This window comes from Heterocephalus glaber, unplaced genomic scaffold, assembly GCF_053883595.1.
Source record: "Heterocephalus glaber isolate CG9 unplaced genomic scaffold, H.glaber_assembly_v1.0 deba00001687, whole genome shotgun sequence".
NCBI classification, from domain to species: domain Eukaryota; kingdom Metazoa; phylum Chordata; class Mammalia; order Rodentia; family Bathyergidae; genus Heterocephalus; species Heterocephalus glaber.
In genome coordinates, this window is record NW_028258412.1 from 651,567 (window position 1) to 670,155 (window position 18,589).

General features: G+C 52.1%; 1 protein-coding gene and 1 long non-coding RNA gene across 44 annotated transcripts in view; both read right to left on the bottom strand.

Moving 5' to 3' along the window:
• Arvcf (ARVCF delta catenin family member) overlaps positions 1-18,589 on the bottom strand; it is a 53,409-nt gene that overhangs the window by 16,081 nt on the left and 18,739 nt on the right. For 22 of the 43 annotated variants that reach the window (XR_015446327.1, XR_015446326.1, XR_015446325.1 and 19 more), the window contains 3 exons: positions 17,540-17,655; positions 17,333-17,426; positions 4,367-4,594 (listed from right to left, as the gene is read on the bottom strand). The exons of 3 other annotated variants lie outside the window; for them this stretch is intronic. Coding sequence is in view for 37 of the 40 variants with exons in the window: in XM_087198571.1 (XP_087054697.1) it covers positions 4,367-4,594; positions 17,333-17,404 (300 nt within the window). In the remaining 3 variants the exon portion in view is untranslated. Of the gene's footprint in view, positions 1-797; positions 947-4,366; positions 4,595-15,034; positions 15,150-17,332; positions 17,427-17,539; positions 17,656-18,589 lie in introns of those variants that run through there. 18 more of the 43 variants (XM_087198592.1, XM_087198590.1, XM_004843275.3 and 15 more) reach the window with 5 other exon arrangements.
• On the bottom strand, positions 16,259-17,322 carry LOC147821927 (uncharacterized). The gene is made up of 2 exons (XR_015446330.1): positions 17,094-17,322; positions 16,259-16,608 (listed from the first exon to the last, which is right to left on the bottom strand). It is a non-coding gene; the product is annotated as an uncharacterized LOC147821927 (long non-coding RNA).

An 18,589-nucleotide genomic window follows, 5' to 3' on the forward strand; every position in this document is an offset into this window, starting at 1 on the left:
CCAGGGGCCATACTTAAGCTGCAAAACAGACAGGGACCTGAAGGTCCAGGTAGGCAGGCGTGAGACCTCAGGCCCACAAGGGGTCTTCTGAGTGGCTGCTCCTCCACTAAGCCTCAAATTTCCTGCCTGTTACTGAACCCCACCCCCCGCCCTGAGCAAATACAGTACAGTACAGGGAGGTCGACAGCCCCGTTTGCACGGAGACCACTCCCGCCTCCACACGTGGGCAGCCAGCCTCCACCTCCTCCTTTCACGTGCGCTGGCGTCGCAGATAGGGACCCTTAAAGCTCCAGAAGGTCCTCCGAAGGTCCCGGGAGTTGGAGCCCGCAAAAGAGGTGGGAGGGGAGGCAAGGCAGTCCTCTCCCCCGGGGTGGGGTGGGGGGAGTAGCAAGAGGCCTAGTCAGTCTTGTCTCTCCAGATTCATTCATCCTTTCTCTGCAGAGAGAGGCCGCTCAGAAGGAAGGGCCCTGGACCCCCACCGGGGTCTCCCGCCACCTGTCCTGGGTGCTGGCTGAAGTATATTCACCCAGCTCCTGGCTCACTCGGAGCGCAGGGGCGCCTCCCCTGGCCCCCGCCCCCTGGCTCCGGAGAACCCGCGGACCCAACCCGCGCTCCGCCTTGCACACCCCCTGGCCGGTGAGCTCACTCCCGCCACTCCGCCGGGGTCCGGCTGCCAGACACCAGAGAGTAGACAATAGCTGCTTTGGGTTGGCGGCTCCATGGAACAAAAGCAGGTCTTCCCGGGAAGGCTGGTAGCCTGCCCCGCGCCCCCTGCCCAGGACCAAGTTCCCTCCAACCTGTCTGAGTTCGGCCGGCATCAGGCCGGGGATCCGGGGGCGAAGGCCAACGGGGCGGCGGCAGCGTCAGCGTCAGGACCGAGCTCCGGTGCCTCGGCCGCCTCGTTCCCCACGGAGGCGGACCCAGCGGCGGGTAAGGCAAGCAGCCAATCCGGCGGAGCCGCGCCCAAGCGGTTGGGGCGGGCGCCATGGCGGGGCGGGGTTCTTCCCCCCCCCCCCGCCTCCCGCCGGCGGGGGCGGGGCTCAGCAACCAGGCATTCAGTCTCCCAGGTCCCTGGCAGGGGTCTGGGAGGTCTTGCTCCTTCCCCATGCAGTGGCATATTCCAGCCCAGCGACTTTCCTCAAGTTTTTCCCAGGCCTAGTGTGCCCTCAGCAAATGAGCACATGCACCCCTCTGCCTATAGAGTTGGGGTAACTGAGTTCCTACAGAGCAGAGGCCAGCCCATGAGGCCACTTTCACCGGCACAAGCCACTCTTCCTGTGACTCAGTTTCCCCTGGCTGGTGAGACAGTAGTTATGGCACTATCAGCACTGCAAGGTCTCTTAAGGCTGCTAGCCTCTGGCCAGCCCCTGCTCCACATAGGCCTCCACAGATCTTAACGAGGACCTAATGAATAGCTGGTGGAAGACAAGTTGCTTTTTTTCGTGTTTTGTTCTTCCCACCAAGACACAGAAGCCCAGGGTCTTCCCATCCTTTGAAGGGTGTCAGACTGGAGCAGGAAACAATTCTTGGGTGACCGTGGATGAGATAATCTTTCTGGTCTTGGACCCTCCCTAAAAGTCCTGGGGGCTAAACCTGCTTCAGACCTCTTCTATGCTTTTAATCTGCTAGGAAGTGGTGACTGGGGGGCAGTATCAGAGATGCTAATGATAGAGGGCTTCTCCTACCAAGGTGTAACCCACCCCAACCCTAACCCCCTAGGTAGCCACACCTGGGAACCTAGGGGACGGGAAGGGCAGGCTGGAGATACCTTCCTGGGTCATTTCCCACAAAGGCAAGCCAATGGCTCAAGCATCATGAATGATGAAAACAGCTCTGAGATGCACAGAGCTGGGCCAGTCCCCAGAGACTCAGTGGGTCCAGTAAGAGGGCCACTGGCCTGCTTCTCTCCCTGATCTCACTCAAAAAAGTGAACCTGCCCTGAGGCCACATCCTGCTTCTATGATATGCCCTGCACAGAAGTCACACAGCCAACATGTTCAAGCACTCTGGGTGCCCACCATGTGCACTTCTGAGTCTCGGTTACACCATAAGGACAGGGATGAGTTGTCCTGACTGTTGGCCACCCGCACCCTCCATTCACATCAGCCCTGCATAGTCACCCAGGCCAAGGAGAACACACTGCTCTGGGAGAATATGACCTTATAACTTTATCTTTAAGCTGGTTCTGCCTCCTTAATTTCACCAACTGCTAGTGCCCCTAAACCAAGGTGGGGAGGCCTCCACTGGCTGAGGCTCAGCTCTGCTCCTGCTGCATGTTTGGGGATGCTTCCTGATAGAGAAGGAAGGGCAAGGGAATCAGGATCCTGGAGTGGCCCAGGACGCACAGCAGCAATCATGAACCCTGGCTCCCCTGCACTGGCCCCCAGCTACTTGCCTTGTTACTGCCCTCAAGCTCTCATCTCAGAGACCCTAGCTCACCTGTGGCTCGGACATAGATCACTGGGTACTTTCTGCTGAGATTAAGCTGGGAATCATGTCAGCTCAACCTGGCCAGCCTGGTGCCTCCAGCAACCCCATCAGCCTGGCCAGTCCAGCTACTGCCCTGGGAACACATACTCTGTCTTATCCCCGGCTGAGAAAATCAAGGGCAGGCCGGGGATTTAGCTCAGTGGTTCCGCTGCCTGCCTCGAAAACGTAAGGACCGGAGTTCAATCCCTGGTACCAAAAAAAAAAAAAAAAAAGAAAATCAAGGGCAAGGAGGGGTGGTGGCCCAAGGCCATACAGGCCTCGGCACCCAGGAGGCCAGGGCAGCCCCAGACTGTGGGAACATCTTCCTGCTAGGGCACTGACCCTCCAGTGCCCTCTGTCTTCCCACACTCCTTTGTGGGCTGAACAGCACAACTGGTTCCGGCTTGGGAGGGCTGGACTGAGGGCCTGGCGCCTGAGGGTAGCCTTAGGGTCACTGGCTGCCACTGTCCCCATGTAGCCCAGCTGGGCTGTTCCACTTCCCCTCTAGAGTTTAGGGAATATTGGAATTTTGTAATATTTGGGGTCTGAGGTTTACAGAGGTGGCCCTTGCACCCAGACCTACCTACCTCCCTCAGTCCCAGGCTCCTGTGGCTGGCTGTGTTGCCTGGCTGAAACCATTAAGCACGAGATGCTGGAAAAAAGGGCTCCCTGGTGAGTCTGAGGTCCTCTCCAGACATTAATTTGGTTGTAACTGTGCACTTGTGATTCTGTGTGAGGGATCTCAAGTGGATAGATATAGGAACAATACCTGCCCACTGTCAGAAGAGAACAGCCCTAGGAAACAGTCACTTGTCCCAGGTCTTGGGAAACAAATGATGGCAGCTTGTCTGTAAGCTCCACATGCCCTGGCTTGGCAAGGCTCGCCCACATGGACAGCTTCAGCAGAGACCAGCACCTTGTTCCCTTTGTCTCCAGCTACATCAGACCAGGCCAAACCACCAGTGCTTGTGTGGGGAGTATGGTTTTCTGGGTTGGGGCCCAGCAGGACCAGAGAAGCACGGGAATGTGGCAGGTGGTAGGGATGTGTGGAGGTGGGGTGTGACTGCCAAGTTTAGGAGTGCAGGGAGCCAAGGATCCTGCTGGGCAGGCCCTACAGGATCACTCTGTTAAGAGCCCAGAGGACACAACAGGCCAAGCCAAAGCTGGATGGTGAGGAGGGGGCTCCTCACCCACTGACTGCTGGGAGAGCTCAGCCCTGACTCACCAACCAGAACTTCAATCACCATACCAGACTTCAGGCCCCTGCATTTCTTCATTCTGTCCTCACCACCCATAGAATGGAGAGGTTTGGCGGGAGGGGGCCAGGTAGTCTGACTCCTCTGTGGGCATGCTAATTTATAGTTCTCAAAGACTGGCTATGGAACAGATAGGGCTCTATACCTCCTGGGGCTGAGTAGGGCCTGAGTCCAGTCTGAGGCCAGTGGCCAGCAGAGAAACTGGTTCCCAGGCCAGCCTCTGAGGTGTAGGCAGAGTCTAGAGCTTTGCTCAAGACTTCCCCTGGGGCTGACCCACTAGTGCATGCAATGAAGAATATCGTGGCAAGGTAGGCTCCAGGGTAGGCAAAACTCTCAGTGTCTCTGGGCTGTTCAAAGACCTGCCCAGAGTAGACACTATCCAGCAACCTGGGTTCTGATGGCTCACTCAGTGGCAGGTGCTGAGCTGAGGGTCAGGCTATATCCTGCCTGTTCTTCATACAGTGCCCAACATACCCAAGTGAAACTTCCAGACCACTAGATATCTCACTTTCCTTTCCTCCCCAGAAACCCCAGCAGGTCTTACAATAAGCCAGTGCATGACAGCTTGTGGTCTACCCAGCACCCCTTGATTGTTTCCCTACTTGTATATTTTCACCCTCCCAAAGTCATTGGGCTGTTACCTGCAAAACTAGTTGTTGCCAGGCCATTGGCAGAGACTGCCCACTGCCCATACCACCACTGCCCATGCCAGGTTGCTGGGCATTCTCCAGCTGCAGGGCAACGTGGCACCGTTCCTGCTCCAGCGCCCGAGTCAGCCGCTCGAAGCGGGCTTCCTGCTCCTTCACTGAGGCCAGGATGCTGGCTGCCGAGTGCACGTTGCAGTCCTCCATGGCCAGGGCACCAGCCAGCTGCAGGCAAAGCAGAGCAAGCTTAGGAGGGGCAGAGAAGCAGCTGGTGAGGATATCACAGGCCCCCTGTCCACTCTACTCACAGACTGTACGACTCACTCCCAGACCAGAGCATCTAGCTCTCTGGAGGGAAGCTGCATTGATTAAATTCTAAATTAAAAGCCATTAATCCAAGGCTGGCCGGAAGCAGCCAGATCTCTCCCTATGAGGCATGGGGCCCTGGCCCAGGCTCCTCCACTTCTTGCCAGGCCCAGCAGAATTGTGGACCATAGGCATCTCAGCACCTGCTGAAAAGGGAAGGAAGGGCTGGCCTGATGAATGCTCACTATCTTCTAAGTCCTCTGCTGCCCATAGCACATGCTGGGTCATCTCATTCTCATGGGACTTCCCAGTCCCTTCACAGAGGTGGCATTGAGATGTACATAGTGTAAGGGACCATGTGCAGCACACAGTAGGTATGGTAGAACTGCTGTAGCCAGCAGGCAGGAAGTGAGTGAGAAGCTGTTCTACTGCCACCAGCTACAGGGTGACCTGGGCAGGTGTGGCAGATGTGGGGTGACCACTGGCTTGGCATTCTCAGCAACACTGGCCTGGTGACAAGGAGTCTGGCCACCACTCAGCCACTCCAGCATGGCTTCACATACCAACTGACAACCAAGTCAAAGCCTGGTTGAGGTTCTGCCTAGGACCACATGAAGTTTAGAGTCCCTGTGTTCACAAGTGGCTTATATATGAAGCCTGAGCCAGAAGAAGACAGGGATCTGAGAAACTGAAGCCCAGCACTCAGGAAGGGCCAGGCCTAACCAGACCCTGGCCCAGCACTGCCCCTGTGGGTGCCAGAGTTCCAGGGCTTAGCATCTGCAGCAACGAGCCAGCACTTTTCCCCCACAGCTTGTTCCCTGGCTAGCCAATGTGTTTGTTTTTCAGGGGCAACAAGAAGCAGGCCAAAGTATGCAGAGCCCAGATGGAGGTTCACAATCATGGGTGGGTGCAGCCCTGTGGTCCCAGTGCCCAGGGATTGGTGTGTGGCTCGATGCCCAGTGCTGCTTGAGGCTTGCTCCTGGCTGGTCCCATGCCAGCTCACTGAGGCCAACTGTGCTGGATTCCACACCCCTGCACCAATGCACAGCCTGAGTTTAAAGGGGGGAGGCCCTTCCATAGGGATGTCACATGCAGTGGCTGATATCCACAGAGGACCCAGTCTGTTGTTCACTGGCCTAGATGAAGCCTGCTGCAAAGACAAAACCCCTAAAGACAGGAAGGCCACTACTGGGCTTGGCCACACAAGTGCTGGCTATGCCAGAGACATGGTATACCTCAGAGGTGAAGGGACACCATGGGGCCAACCCAACTATGACAGCTGGAGAAACTAAGGCCCAATGAAGGCAAGAGACCAGTGTAGGTCCTCACAGGCGCTTTTCATTTCCCTTTTACCTGTCACACAAATAAAACTGTTAATATGACCTTTCAGGGATGCCAGTGTGGGCAGAGGAGGTGTTAAGACAGAATGAACAAAACTGCAGAGGTGGTAGCCACCACTGGGGAAAGGGGTTGGAGAGTGAGGTGGAGACTGGGTCCTCTGGCCACCATGGCATACAGGGACAAACAGTACAGCATCCCCACTCAGCCCTCCTGTGTACATACGGCAGCACATAGGCCCAACCTAGGCACAGACACTCGGCCTATGCCTGTATGGACTGAGCCCATGTTGGTACCCAAATGGGTATGGTGAGCCCTTCCTTCCTGGGAGAGCCAGGGTGAGTGGCAGGAACCAGGCCATGTGAATCATTAGCCAAGTCTTGTTTGCAGACTTGGCCCATTTCAGCTGAGACTTAGAACCCAGAGGCAGAAGGGACTATGACACTGTTCCTTGGTGGCAATGATTGGGACCCATAGGACAACTGTTGGCCTTGTGGACAAGAGATAGCTTCCTTCCCTCCTTGTGCAAAGACACAGACTCCTGCCTGAGCTTGGGTTCCATCCTACTGTACTCCTCAACCCCCATCCAGCAGGAGCAGGTCTGAGCTACAAACATTGCCCTGAGCCTTCCTTCCCCTCAAGCCAAGCATGCCTTTGGTTCTGGGGTCCAAAGAGGCCCATCCTGAAGGGGGACTGCTGGCTCCAGCTGGGAGCTGGCTGGGGGCCCAGAATTCTGAGGCCACTGTGAGAAGGTGGCCAAACCCCACACTGGCTTTCCCATTGCTCAATTCAGTTCACTTAGTGAGAAATGACTGTGTGTCTCCTGGGTTACATCTCCAAACACTGGCCAGAATGGCAACACCCACAAGACAACAGAGACCTGGGCCCTGCCATCTGCCCTGGCCCCACTGCATGCTCTGTCTGCCCCTGGGTATGCACTGAGCCCTAACAACAGTAGGCATCTAGATAGCACCCTAAATATGCTGGCTCTGAGTCCATGCACAGGAACATGTGTGGATAGAGGTGACCCAGGCCCAGCACTCCAAAGGACATCTTTTCTAGATGGCAACTCAAAATGCTATTTTTGTATTGAAACAATAAAAACGCTCTATCATGGAAAGCAAAATGCACGTGAATTTTTAAGATCAATCATGAAGACTTCAAAGGCATTTTTCCCAGCTGGGGCTCAGGGCAGGGCACAGAGCTGTACTTCTTGGCTGGGGGTGGGCATGCTTCTTCTAGGAACCAGGGAGCCCCTCACAGCCACGCAAGGAAGCATATGCTATGGGTCCTCTCTGACCCATGTCATGACCTCTTCGGATCTGGGAAACTACGTCTCTGTCTGCAGGTTGGGTCCCTACAGCCCTACTCAGACCACAGCAACCAACCTCACACTTCCTCTGAGAAAGCTGCTTCTTAACAAACATGCCTACCCATGATACTGATTCAGCAATAAGGAATAATATAAGGGACCCACAAATAATGACACAGCAGGATCAGGTGGCAACACGGATCTCCAGACCAAAAAACATCAGGAACCTGGGAGAGGGGTTAAAAGATCAGGACTCAGATTAAACCCTGATAAATTCACCTGCAAAAGAAAAGATAGACGAGTCCCAGCACAACACACACTAGCTATCAATGCCCTGCATACAGGAGGTGACACAAGGGAAGAAGCCCAGGAGAAGAAGCCAGCGGCCCAGGTCACATGGGCTTGAAGGAGATGGGAGTAAGAGTAATCCACAAATAGGCAGGTGGGGGGATAGACAGGTGGGTAAATGGGAGGACGGGCAGGTGGGTAGATTGAGGAGTAGTAGGATTTGTGGATGAACAAATGAGAAGCTGGACTGCTGGAGGGATGGCTTGACAGATGGGTGGATGAATGGATAGATGGATGGACAGATACATTAGTGGGTGGGTGGAAGAAGGAATGGGAGAATGGAAGGAGGAATGAATGGGAGAGAGAACAGGTATGTGCACAGCAGAGTGATGAAATAGTTATATGAGAAGATGAAGGGTCAATGAAAGCATAGTTAGATGGGTAGGCAGACAGTGGGTAGATGGGGAAAAAGCTGGGTAGAAGTCTAGACAGATGGGATGACCAGAGACTGGACAGATGAGGAGGGCAGATGAGAGTGAATGCATAGATGGGTATATGGATGGATTAGTAGAGTCAGATAAGTATTGCTTTTTGGTACTGGGGATTGAACTCGGGACCTTGTGCTTGCGAGGCAGGTGCTGGAACCACTGAGCTAAATCCCCGGCCCCTCGTATTGTTAAAGCTCTGCAACACTCCTGGAAGGCCCTATGACTACCAGGGCAAATGTGGTCAAGACTAGTTCTATCAGACTAGTTCCATCGGAAGAACTTGAGATAGAAGCTGAATCTTTCCCCTGAAACCAAAACCGACATCTGACATCTTCTTGCTGATCCAGACATTCTTCCTCAGAAGGAGTCCAGCCAAAGCTCTGCTCTGGAAAATCAAATTATGGGGCCAGAGTCCAATCTGGGTTGAAGAATTAGAGGAATTTCCTAACAATCAGGCCAGCAGGGGGGCAGGCAGGGCCCGCCCGGCTCCACTCCTGAGCCTTTGCCAACCAGGGAGGGGACTAGGAACACTGAATCTCCTTCTACTCCCCACTCTATACTCTGCCCATGCTAAGGAGGACATGATATCAGAAAGTGGCCCAACAGAGGTCACACCCAAAACCCACTTTCTCTGCCTGGGAGGAAACTGTGCTCTCTCACAAAGCAGCTGGGGTGCTGCCGCAGCTCTGTCAGCAGTTTGCTCCCTACATCAGTTGACCAGGACTTGTGGGAGCCCTATCATTATCCCGTTGCTCCTTCTGGAGTCAGATGGTGCCTAAAGCTTCAGGGATAGCTTCTAGCCAAGCCCACAAGAACAGGCACTGTGCCCAGGCCGAGGATAAGGTGAAACAGGAGGCCTAGGGCCTGGAGCTCACACAAGGTGGAGCCCATGTCCATCTGTGCTGAAGGCCAGGACCACATGATCTCTGGCAGAGAGTGCAGGGTCTGGGGAGGAGGGTGCTATTCTCAGCCTCTCAGCAATGGAAGGAACTGCTAAAGAAAGATGCACTATCGTCACTTTGAAAAAGTGCCACATAGCATGGTGGCTGTTGTTTCTTAAGTGTGCCTAAGAGTGACAGGCAATGAGCACATGGAGTAATGGGCAGAGGTGTTACTTGTAGATCATGATGTCAGCACAGCAGAGGCTGGTATGGGGTGTGTGGGACTCACTGCATTCCTCTCACTGCTTTTGTGCCTTTGTTATTTTCTATAATAGAAAGTAAAAAGGGTACTAGGAGTAGTGGCACATACCTGTAATCCCAGATACTCATGAGGCTGAAGAAGGAGGATCACTTGAGCCCAAGAGACACTGTTTCAAAAGGGTGGGGGGCAATACAGAATACCAAACGATAACTGACATGTTGGGATGAAATATTTGTAATATCTGGCAATAAAATAACATCTTTAATCTGTAAGAAACTCTTATAAATCAGTAAAAAAAAAAATCCAACTTAAAGTGGGTAAAAAGACAAACAGGTGATGTGGTTGGAGATAAGATTTCAAACAAGAAGCATGGATATGCTCTGGATGTGCACAACTAAATGTGTGGAAGGTCCCACATTTCAATGTCACATTAGTGGCTAGGGACAAGAAGAAAAGGAAGAAGGAGAAAAGGGGTTGGGGGTGTATCTCTGTTGTACAGCACTTGCTTAATACCTACAAGGTCCTGTGCTCCATACCCAGCACTGCAAAAAGGGTGGGGGGGGAGTAGGGTGCAGATGTACATCCCACTGGGCAGCTAGTGTGGAGACCAGGGAATTAAGCTCCCCAGGAGCCAGGGTAGGGCCTGCTGCCTGCTGCAGAGAGAAGCAGCAGGATTTTCAGACCTCTGGGAGAACTGTAATCAGATTCAGCCTGGAAATTAGATTTTCCCAGCAGAGGCGGCATGTCACACTAGACCAGACACCATGGGGAAGGGGTGCCCTTCTGTGACCTCCTGCCTCCCAAGATGTCCACATGATCACCCTGTGGCATCCTCTGATCACCTGGGGAATGGCTCCCAAGTGCATGGAAACCCTGTACTACTGGGGCACTTTGGGCAAGGGCAGGCTAAGATCTGGTACCACTTGTGTCAGCTGCCCAGGATGAAGGCAGAATGGGTCAGCCCCAGAGCAGGAGATTTCTGAGTGGGAGGTCTGTGGGACTTGAGGCTATGAGAGGCCTGATACAAGGGGCTGGAGGTCAGATCAAGGCAGGGACACTGCTGGGGCCAGGGAGCTGGGAATCCAGGCAGCCTGAGGTCTGGGCCTGCCTTGGGGAGGGGCAGTGGATGGACAAACCTGGGGATATGGTGGATGGGGCAGGCAAGTATCTCAGCAACTATCTTCCTTCATGGAAGGCCTGAGCCACAGGAAACCACTGCTGGGGCCCTAGCCTAAGATTTCCCCTTGGGCAGTCACAGACACCTGTTCCCTGTGGCAACATGGCATGAAGTCTCCATGGTCCCCTGGGATTTGCCTATGAGGACACAGGGGACACAGAGGACACAGGTGCACAGGAGACCCCACAGGCCCCAGGCTGCCTTGCTGCTGCCCCTTTGTCCCTGATCCAGGCTCTAGCTGCAGCCAAGGGGCTGTTTTGTAGGTGCCAAGGGTAGAACTATAAGCAGCAAGTTCCCACATCCTCTGGGGTATCTATGGCATCTGGCCTGGGGCAGCCCCAGGGCCAAGGCCCCTGGGCTGGGAGCTCCAGGCATGGAGGGCGGGGGAGGTTGCTAGCAGTGTCTTCTTCCCTGCTAGTCTTTTACTTCACCCTTAACAATGAAGTACGGGATGTGGGACGGGCAGGACCCCCAAGATCCCACTGAATGGGGTTAGGTATAGTGTAGGTGGCCAGCCCATGACTTCACTGCCTTCCCTAATAGATACCTAGCTACAAGATGCGCTTCATAGCTCATCTCCCATCCTAGGGAGATTGCAGCAGTGTGTGTGTCGGGGGGCGGGGGGGGCAGCTATGAGATCCAGGCACGGAGCCAACGTCCACTCCACTGTGCTCTAGGGTGGACATGAGGACTGAAAAATTCCTGAGAACACAGAAGCCCACAGTCAGGCTTGGATCAATTACAGATAGGCACAGAGCATGGGAGTCCCACTTGTGCCCATAACCTGATGGCCCCACTGTCAGGAACACCTATCCCAGCAGGTCAAGATGCAGTGGCTAGGCAGGTGTGACAGTCATCATGATGGCCGCCAGCCTGCATGCACAGTCTCCTCAGCCTGAAATGCACTTTCTCCACCACAGACAGTGGGTGGACCCCTTCTGCCAGGCCCCTCCATCACCATGGCAATATCCAGGCTTCTCTGGAGGGACAGAGCCTCTTTGTAGTGACACAAAGATCCTTTGAGGGGTGGTGGGGATACAGCCCCTGAAGTCTATGATCAGAGATTCTCTGGAGTGCAAAGGAGGTCTTCTCATCCAGCCTCTCTTCCTGGGATGTAAAGCCAAGGAAGCCAGGGTGGGAAAGCCTGGTGGTTAGAGGCTGAGCTCTGGTACCACCTGCTCCAGCTGTCCACAAAAGGGTCCTTGGCCTGAGCCTCAGAGCCTGGAAGTCTGGGCCAAGGCTGGGCAGAGAAACCCACAGCACAAGTAGTAGTTTCCTAGGCTGGGGATTTAGCTCAGTGTTTCCACCGCCTGCCTCGCAAGCGCAAGGTCCCAAGTTCGATCCCTGGTACCAAAACAAACAAACAAGTAGTAGTTTCCTGTGGGGCTGATGACTTGCCTATTTTCTCCTACACTCTTTTCACAAGGAACTGCTCCACTTACATGGTAGGAAAGGCCTTGCAGGGAGAACTTTCACTCGATGGGAAACATCTGGGAATGGTTACAAGGACAGTGCTGGGCTAAGCAACTGCTGGGAAAAGGGAACAGGGGCCATAAGGCTCACACCTAAGGTGGAAGGAAGTCTGTACCAGGTCTTCTGAGAGGACTGGCTATGATGGCTGGATCCTGGCTTGAGTCACTGTCTCCTCACTTCCCTGGCCTTGGCTCCCCCTGCTGAAGGGGACCCCAACTTCCCTCCTGCCCTGGGGAGAAGGCAGCAGGCCTTCTGTGTTGCCCTGGATAGCCTGAATGTGCCCACAACCCCAGCATAGCCCTGGACAGGAGAGAACCTCACCAGGGACTGGCTTGTTCCAACATCAAGGAAATGGAAACCTGAAGAAAATGTAGGTCCTGGGCTTGATAATAGGGAGCCAACACAGACCTATCCCTAGCAAGATAGCCTGTCTGCACTCCTGCTCCACAGTCAGAGAGGCAAGAAAGGGGCCAGGCCACACTCCAGCTGGCCCCTAGTCCTAGATTCCTCCCCTAGCCTGGCCTAAGGGTCCCTGCCCACCCTGATTGCTGCTGATGAGGCACCTGGCCATGGCCCTGCATGCTGGCCACCCTGCCTGGGAGGCCTCACTAAGTAACCTCAGTCTGACCCACAGCAGCTTTGCTAACTAAGCCCCTATTGTGTGTATGTGTGTGTGTGGGGGGGGGTGTCACAGGTCCCAGTGGCAGCACAAGGTGGCACTGGCCCCGGGAGAGATCCACCCCATTGTGGGGAAATGTACACAGGGCTGGGGAGTGGAGCCAAGGGCCGCCCCAACCTGGCAGTGCCCCTGAGTCAGCAAGCACCCTTGCAGCCCCCACAGAGGCCCTCACTTCATCCCTCCCTGCCTGCTTTCCCCATCAGCATTTATGCTATCTGCTGATGTCTGCGGACACCAGGACGTGCCTGTGGGGACCCACATATCAACAACACCCCACCAATCCTCCCTATAGCCCTGAGAGCCTGGGTACACAGCTGCCTTGTGCAAGCTCACACAGGATAAGCAGGGCCCCAATTATGCCAAGTCTGGGCCTCCCAACCCATGGAAGAGGTGCGGATAGGTGGGATTGCCCACAGCCTACAAAAGGCAATTGCTGGGGACTGGGAAGCGTGAGGAAATTTATCACTCATCCCCTATATCTGCCCTTTTTTCCAGTACCAGGAATCTAACCCAGGGGCTCTCCAACATTGAGCTACACCCCAACCCTTTTAAGTTTTCTGAGACCAGGTCTCGATAAGTTGTCCAAGCGGCACTCGAACTTGTGATCCTCCTGCTAAGTGTTGGAATTACAGGTATGTACCATCCTGCTGGCTCATCATTCATTTGTTTCTTTTTTTGAGGCAGGGTCTCCCTTTGTAGTTCAGGCTGGCCCTGAGCTCATTATGTAGCCCAGGCTGACCTCGAACTTTTGCCCTTGCTTCTGCCTCAGCCTCTGGAGTGGGAGACTATAGGTGTGTGCCACCATGCCCGACTCATCATTCATTTCTTTATCAAGGCAAAACACTGGGTACCCAGAAGACACTCCCCTTTCCTCAGCCTACAGGGGCCCACAAATTTGGAACGAGGCCAGGAGGGACCGGGTGGGGGCAGACATCTCTGACTTGGGTGTCAGGAAGACCCTCCAGCTTCTATGGGGGAGGCAGGGCCCTGTGGGGAGGCTGCTATGGTGGAACCATGGCCATCGGTACTGTATGGATGGGAGGTAGGAGTGGGAGAGAATAGGGAGTCTGAGCTGGCCACAAGGTTGAGGTCTGAGCAGTTGGAGGAAAGGAGCTTGGACTCTGTGCGCACACCACAGTAGAGATGGGGGTATGTTAGGCTGAAGAAGCCAAGGGCCTGCTGGACACATGAGGCTCCAGGATATATTTAGGCTAGAAAACCGAATGAGAAGGATTGGAGGCTTTAGCCCATGAGGTTGAGAGACAATGTTAGGTGCAAAACCCAGTACCAGCTCTGAAAAGTCCTTCCTGATCTTCTGGAACAAAGAATGATTCATATTTTGTCATCAGCCACCATGGCTTTTGAAAGGGCAGCAGCCAGGACATAGCACTGAGGGGTGTGCCCGGGAAGGAGACAGAGCTGCCGCTCCTTGGAGATAGTGACCACCTTGAAGTCCCAAGACCCTCAGAGGAAAGATGAACCTCACCATCCCCTTCTTCCCAGCCCAGCAAACTAGAGGAGCAAATGGTATATGACCCTGACCCAGCCAGGAATGTTAGTATATTCTCTCCTGGGAAGGGTAGTTGTAGCGCCAAAAGCCTGGGACTCCTCTTTTCTGCCTTTGCTCCAGGCCTCAGGTGGCCTCTGGAGACCTCTGGATGCTCCCAGGGACCCAGGGGGACAGCTCTTCCCTCCTAAAACCTGAGCCAGATGCTGCCTTCCCACTCCCCTCCCCCACTAAAGCCAGTTTGCCTAGTGCCCATAGCAACAGGTCCAGATACAACCAACCCCTAGCAAATGAATAGTCCTGCCTTTTATATGCAAACAAGGCAGTGGACTGGTCAGGGGGCTCTCTCCAGCCCAACCCAGGGCAGACTTCAGGCCCTGTAGTGCCCTCATCTGGATCCCTCCTACCACATACCATAAGAGCCTTCTAGGAGCTGGATTTGCCTGTGTCCAGCTTCTGTCACAAAGAAGGAGGAACACTGCAGTAGGAAACGCTAATAGTTTGGAGACCTTCTCAAGGCCAACCACAAGTTCACATTTGCAACCACGCCATACCCACATGCACACACACAACATATAGAGCACATTTATCCAAAGAGACTCAAATGCCCCACAGCACAGAATCATACCCATCTGTGTCCATGTGGCTTCTGCCTATCCCACCTGGAAAATGGGTGGTGAGTGGCCCAAAAGTCCCAACAAGCACTTCAGCTGGGAGGGGAAGACCAGGGCTTACCTAACCAACACAGCTCCTGCTGAAGGCTAGGTCCTAGGCAAAATCCCACTGCTGTCTGTCCCCCCAAGACCTCAGAGCAGATCTAGCATATTCTCTGCACCATCGTCTGGCAAGGAGCCACAGCCTCTAGATCCCTGCCTGAGGTCCCTCTGTGACAGACAAGGGTGGCTGGGCCCACGGACCCAAGCTTAAACAGGGAAGAGTAAACAAAAGACTCGCCTGCCAAGGGAAGCTGAAAAGCTGCCTCCTGCTTAATCCTGCTGAACACATTCACTAGCACAGACACTGGGAACCGCTGTATGCACCCTCCAAAGCGGACACTGGATTCAACAAACTGGGAAAAGACCACAATGAAAAGGACTGTTATAAATAACTGTGGAGGGCTGGGGATTTAGCTCAGTGGCACTGCACCTGCCTTGGTGCAAAGTTCTGAGTTAGATCCCTGGTACCAATAAATAATTAAATAAACGAATAAATAACTGTGTAGACTTAACAGAAAAATATGATGAAGGCAGTGAGCAGCAGAGGATGCTGCAGAAGACCAGAAGGTAAATCCATCAAGTCCTTCAAAATCTAGCAAAAAAATAGCACAGCAAAAGAAACCACATGGGCTGGGGATTTAGCTCAGTGGTGCTGCACCTGCCTTGCAAGTGCAAGGACCAGAGTTTGATTCCCGGTACCAGAAAAAAAATAAAAGAAAAGAAAGAATTCAACTAATAACAAATGTTGGCAAGGTTGTGGGGAAAAAGGAACACTTCTCCATTGTTGGTGGGAGTCTAAATTGGCATAACCACTATGGAAACCAGTATGGAGATTCCTTAAAAAACCAAAACTAGAGGCCAGTCTGCACTACAAGGTGAGACCCTGTCTTAAAAAAAAAAAAAAAAAAAAAGAAGCGAGTGTGGTGGCACACTCCTGTAATCCCAGCACTTGGAAGGCAGATCCCAGCACAGGAGGATCACCAAGAGTTCAAGGGCAGCCTGCAGAACACAGCTGAGTTCAAGGCCAGTCTGAACTACATAGTGAGACCCTGAGTCCAAAAACAAAAGAAACTGAAACTAGAGGTTCCATTTGATCCAGCTATTCCTCTTCTAGGTATCATCCCAAAAGAGTTAAAAGCATACTACAGTGATATGCATACCCATGGTTACAGCACCACAATTGATAACAGTGAAATCCTGGAAAAAGCCCATATGCCCATCACTGATGAATGGATAAAGAATGTGGTTTTGGGGCCGGGGATTTAGCTCAGTGGTTTCGTCACCTGCTGCGCAAGCGCAAGGACCCGAGTTCGATCCCTGGTACCAAAAAAAAAAAAGAATGTGGTTTTTATATACAATGGAGTACTACTCTGCCATACAGAAAGATAAACTTGAGACATTTTTAGGTTAATGGATGGATCTTGAGACCATAATTTTAAGTGAAATAACTCAGACACACATGTTTAAGTGTCACATTGTTTCTCTTATGTGAGAAACCCAAAAGGTAAATGAGGAGCAAAATGGAGGATGGATACTGGAAAGTAGGAAGAACATGTTCAAATGGAAAGAGAAACAAGGGAGGAGGAAAGGGAAGGGAAGGGAAGGAAGAGAAATGGGATTTTTAGGGGCTGGGGATTTAGCTCAGTGGTTCCGCCGCCTGCCTCGAAAGTGCAAGGACCCGAGTTCAATCCCTGGAACCTAAAAAAAAAATGGTCTTCTTAAGAAATGAGATTTTTTTAGGGCTGGGGATTTAGCTCAGTGGTTCCGGTGCCTGCCTCACAAGCGCAAGGTCTTAAGTTTGATCCCTGGTACCTAAAAAAAAAAAAAAAAAAGAAAGAAATGAGATTTTTAAAAAAAAGAGAATGGAAAAAAAAAATGGAAACAAAACTTTTGCAAATGGGGAGGGGATGAAGGGTTGAAGAGAGGAGGAGAGGAGAGAAAAAAAGAATTAAGATATATTATGTACATGTACAAATTCCCTATGACAAATGTGATCAGGGGAAAGGTAGGAGACATAATAGACAGGAATTCCCAAAGTGAGGATGAGCAGACAAGGTTCTTCTGAGCACAAAGATGTGGGCTGGAACCACCCTTCGTAGGGAAAGCCTCCAGTGGGGTTGCCCATGTCAGAGCTGGAACCTGGGCTGGGGATAACTTTCCTTCCATTCAGAAAAGATGTCTCCATCTGACTCTGTTGCTAATAATACAATACTAGAGACTCTTATGATAAGGAAGACCTGATAGCTTTCTTAAACAAACTGCCTCTCTTCCTTACCTTGGAATCTTTATATATTTACCTTTTTTGGGGAGAGAGTCATGGTATGTTATCCAGCATGGCCTGGAACTCCTGGACTCCAGTAATCCTCCTGCCTCACCATCCCAAGTAGCTGTAAATACAGTATGCACCACAGAGCCCAGCTAATATCTCAAGATTTTTAAGATGCTAACCTAGCTCTGAAATTCCTTAAGGAAACAGTACAGTGAAGCTTCTGAATTTTCAGGATCATGAGTCTACCAGCGAGTGAACATGTCTCACCTGGAACCCTGGACCCCAAAGATGCAGGCTTTGAGAAACAAAGACAGCTGGGCATAGGTGATATGTACACATGTAGTCTCAGCCACCTGGGAAGCTGAAGCAGAAAGATTACAAGTTTGAGGCCAGCCTGGTGAATTTAGCAAGACATTGTCTCAAAACAAAAAAATAAAAAGGGGTGAGGGTATAGCTAAGTGGTAGAGCACTTACCTAGGAGGCCTGAGACTGTGGGTTTAATTCCCAAAGAAAGAAGAGAAGAAGGGCCAGGGATTTAGCTCAGTGGTTTCGCCGCCTGCTGTGCAAGCGCAAGGACCCGAGTTCGATCCCTGGTACCAAAAAAAAAAAAAAGAAAAGAAAGAAAGAAGAGAAGAAACAAAAGGAGAGAGAGAGCTCCAGAATCAGTGAGGCTGGGATCACATGAAAGATCCAATCCTCCAGCAGCCTTGGCAGGAAGGCAGCGCTCCCAGGGAACAGCAGGTGTGAAGACACTGCATACAAGTGGGCCTGACTTTACCAGCAAGGTCTCATGGCTCAGAGCACTCCAAGGCAGCTTTAGTAGTCTGGACCAGCCTCTGCTAAATACCCATGGGGGACATTTTTACTATCTCCAGAAATTGTGGCTCTATGGGCTAAAGATCACAATAGGTCAGGCTCGGATCCAAGAAAGATAAAATAAGATTCAATAGACCCAAACAACAAAACAAAACAAAAAAATCTCTGTTTTGGTATGCCTTTTCTTGATTATTTTTTTTTCTTTTGAGACAAGACTTTCCCTGGTATTTTAAAATAAAAAGATGGGCCAGGGATTTAGCTTAGTGGTTCCGCTGCTTGCCTTGCAAACGCAAGGACCCGAGTTTGATCCTCGGTACCAAAAAAAAAAAAAACGGTTAGTCAGGCATGGTGGCACATGCCTGGAATTCCAGCACTTGGGAGGCTGAGTGAGGTAGGAGGATCGCCATGAGTTTGAGAATAGCCTGGGCTACATAGTGAGTTCAAGACCAGACTGAACTACATAGTGGGACTGTCTCAAAACAACAACAACAACAACAACAACATAAACACCTAAATAAGAAAACAAAAAATTAAAAACTAAAATAAAGAGATGTAAGAGAATATTACAAATTATGTACCAACAAATTAGAAATAGATAAATATCTAGAGACATACAACTTAAAGGGCTGGAGGTGCAGCTCAGCAGTACAGCATTTGCCTAGCATGTGTGAAGCCCTGGATTCCATCACTAGCACCACAAAATAAATA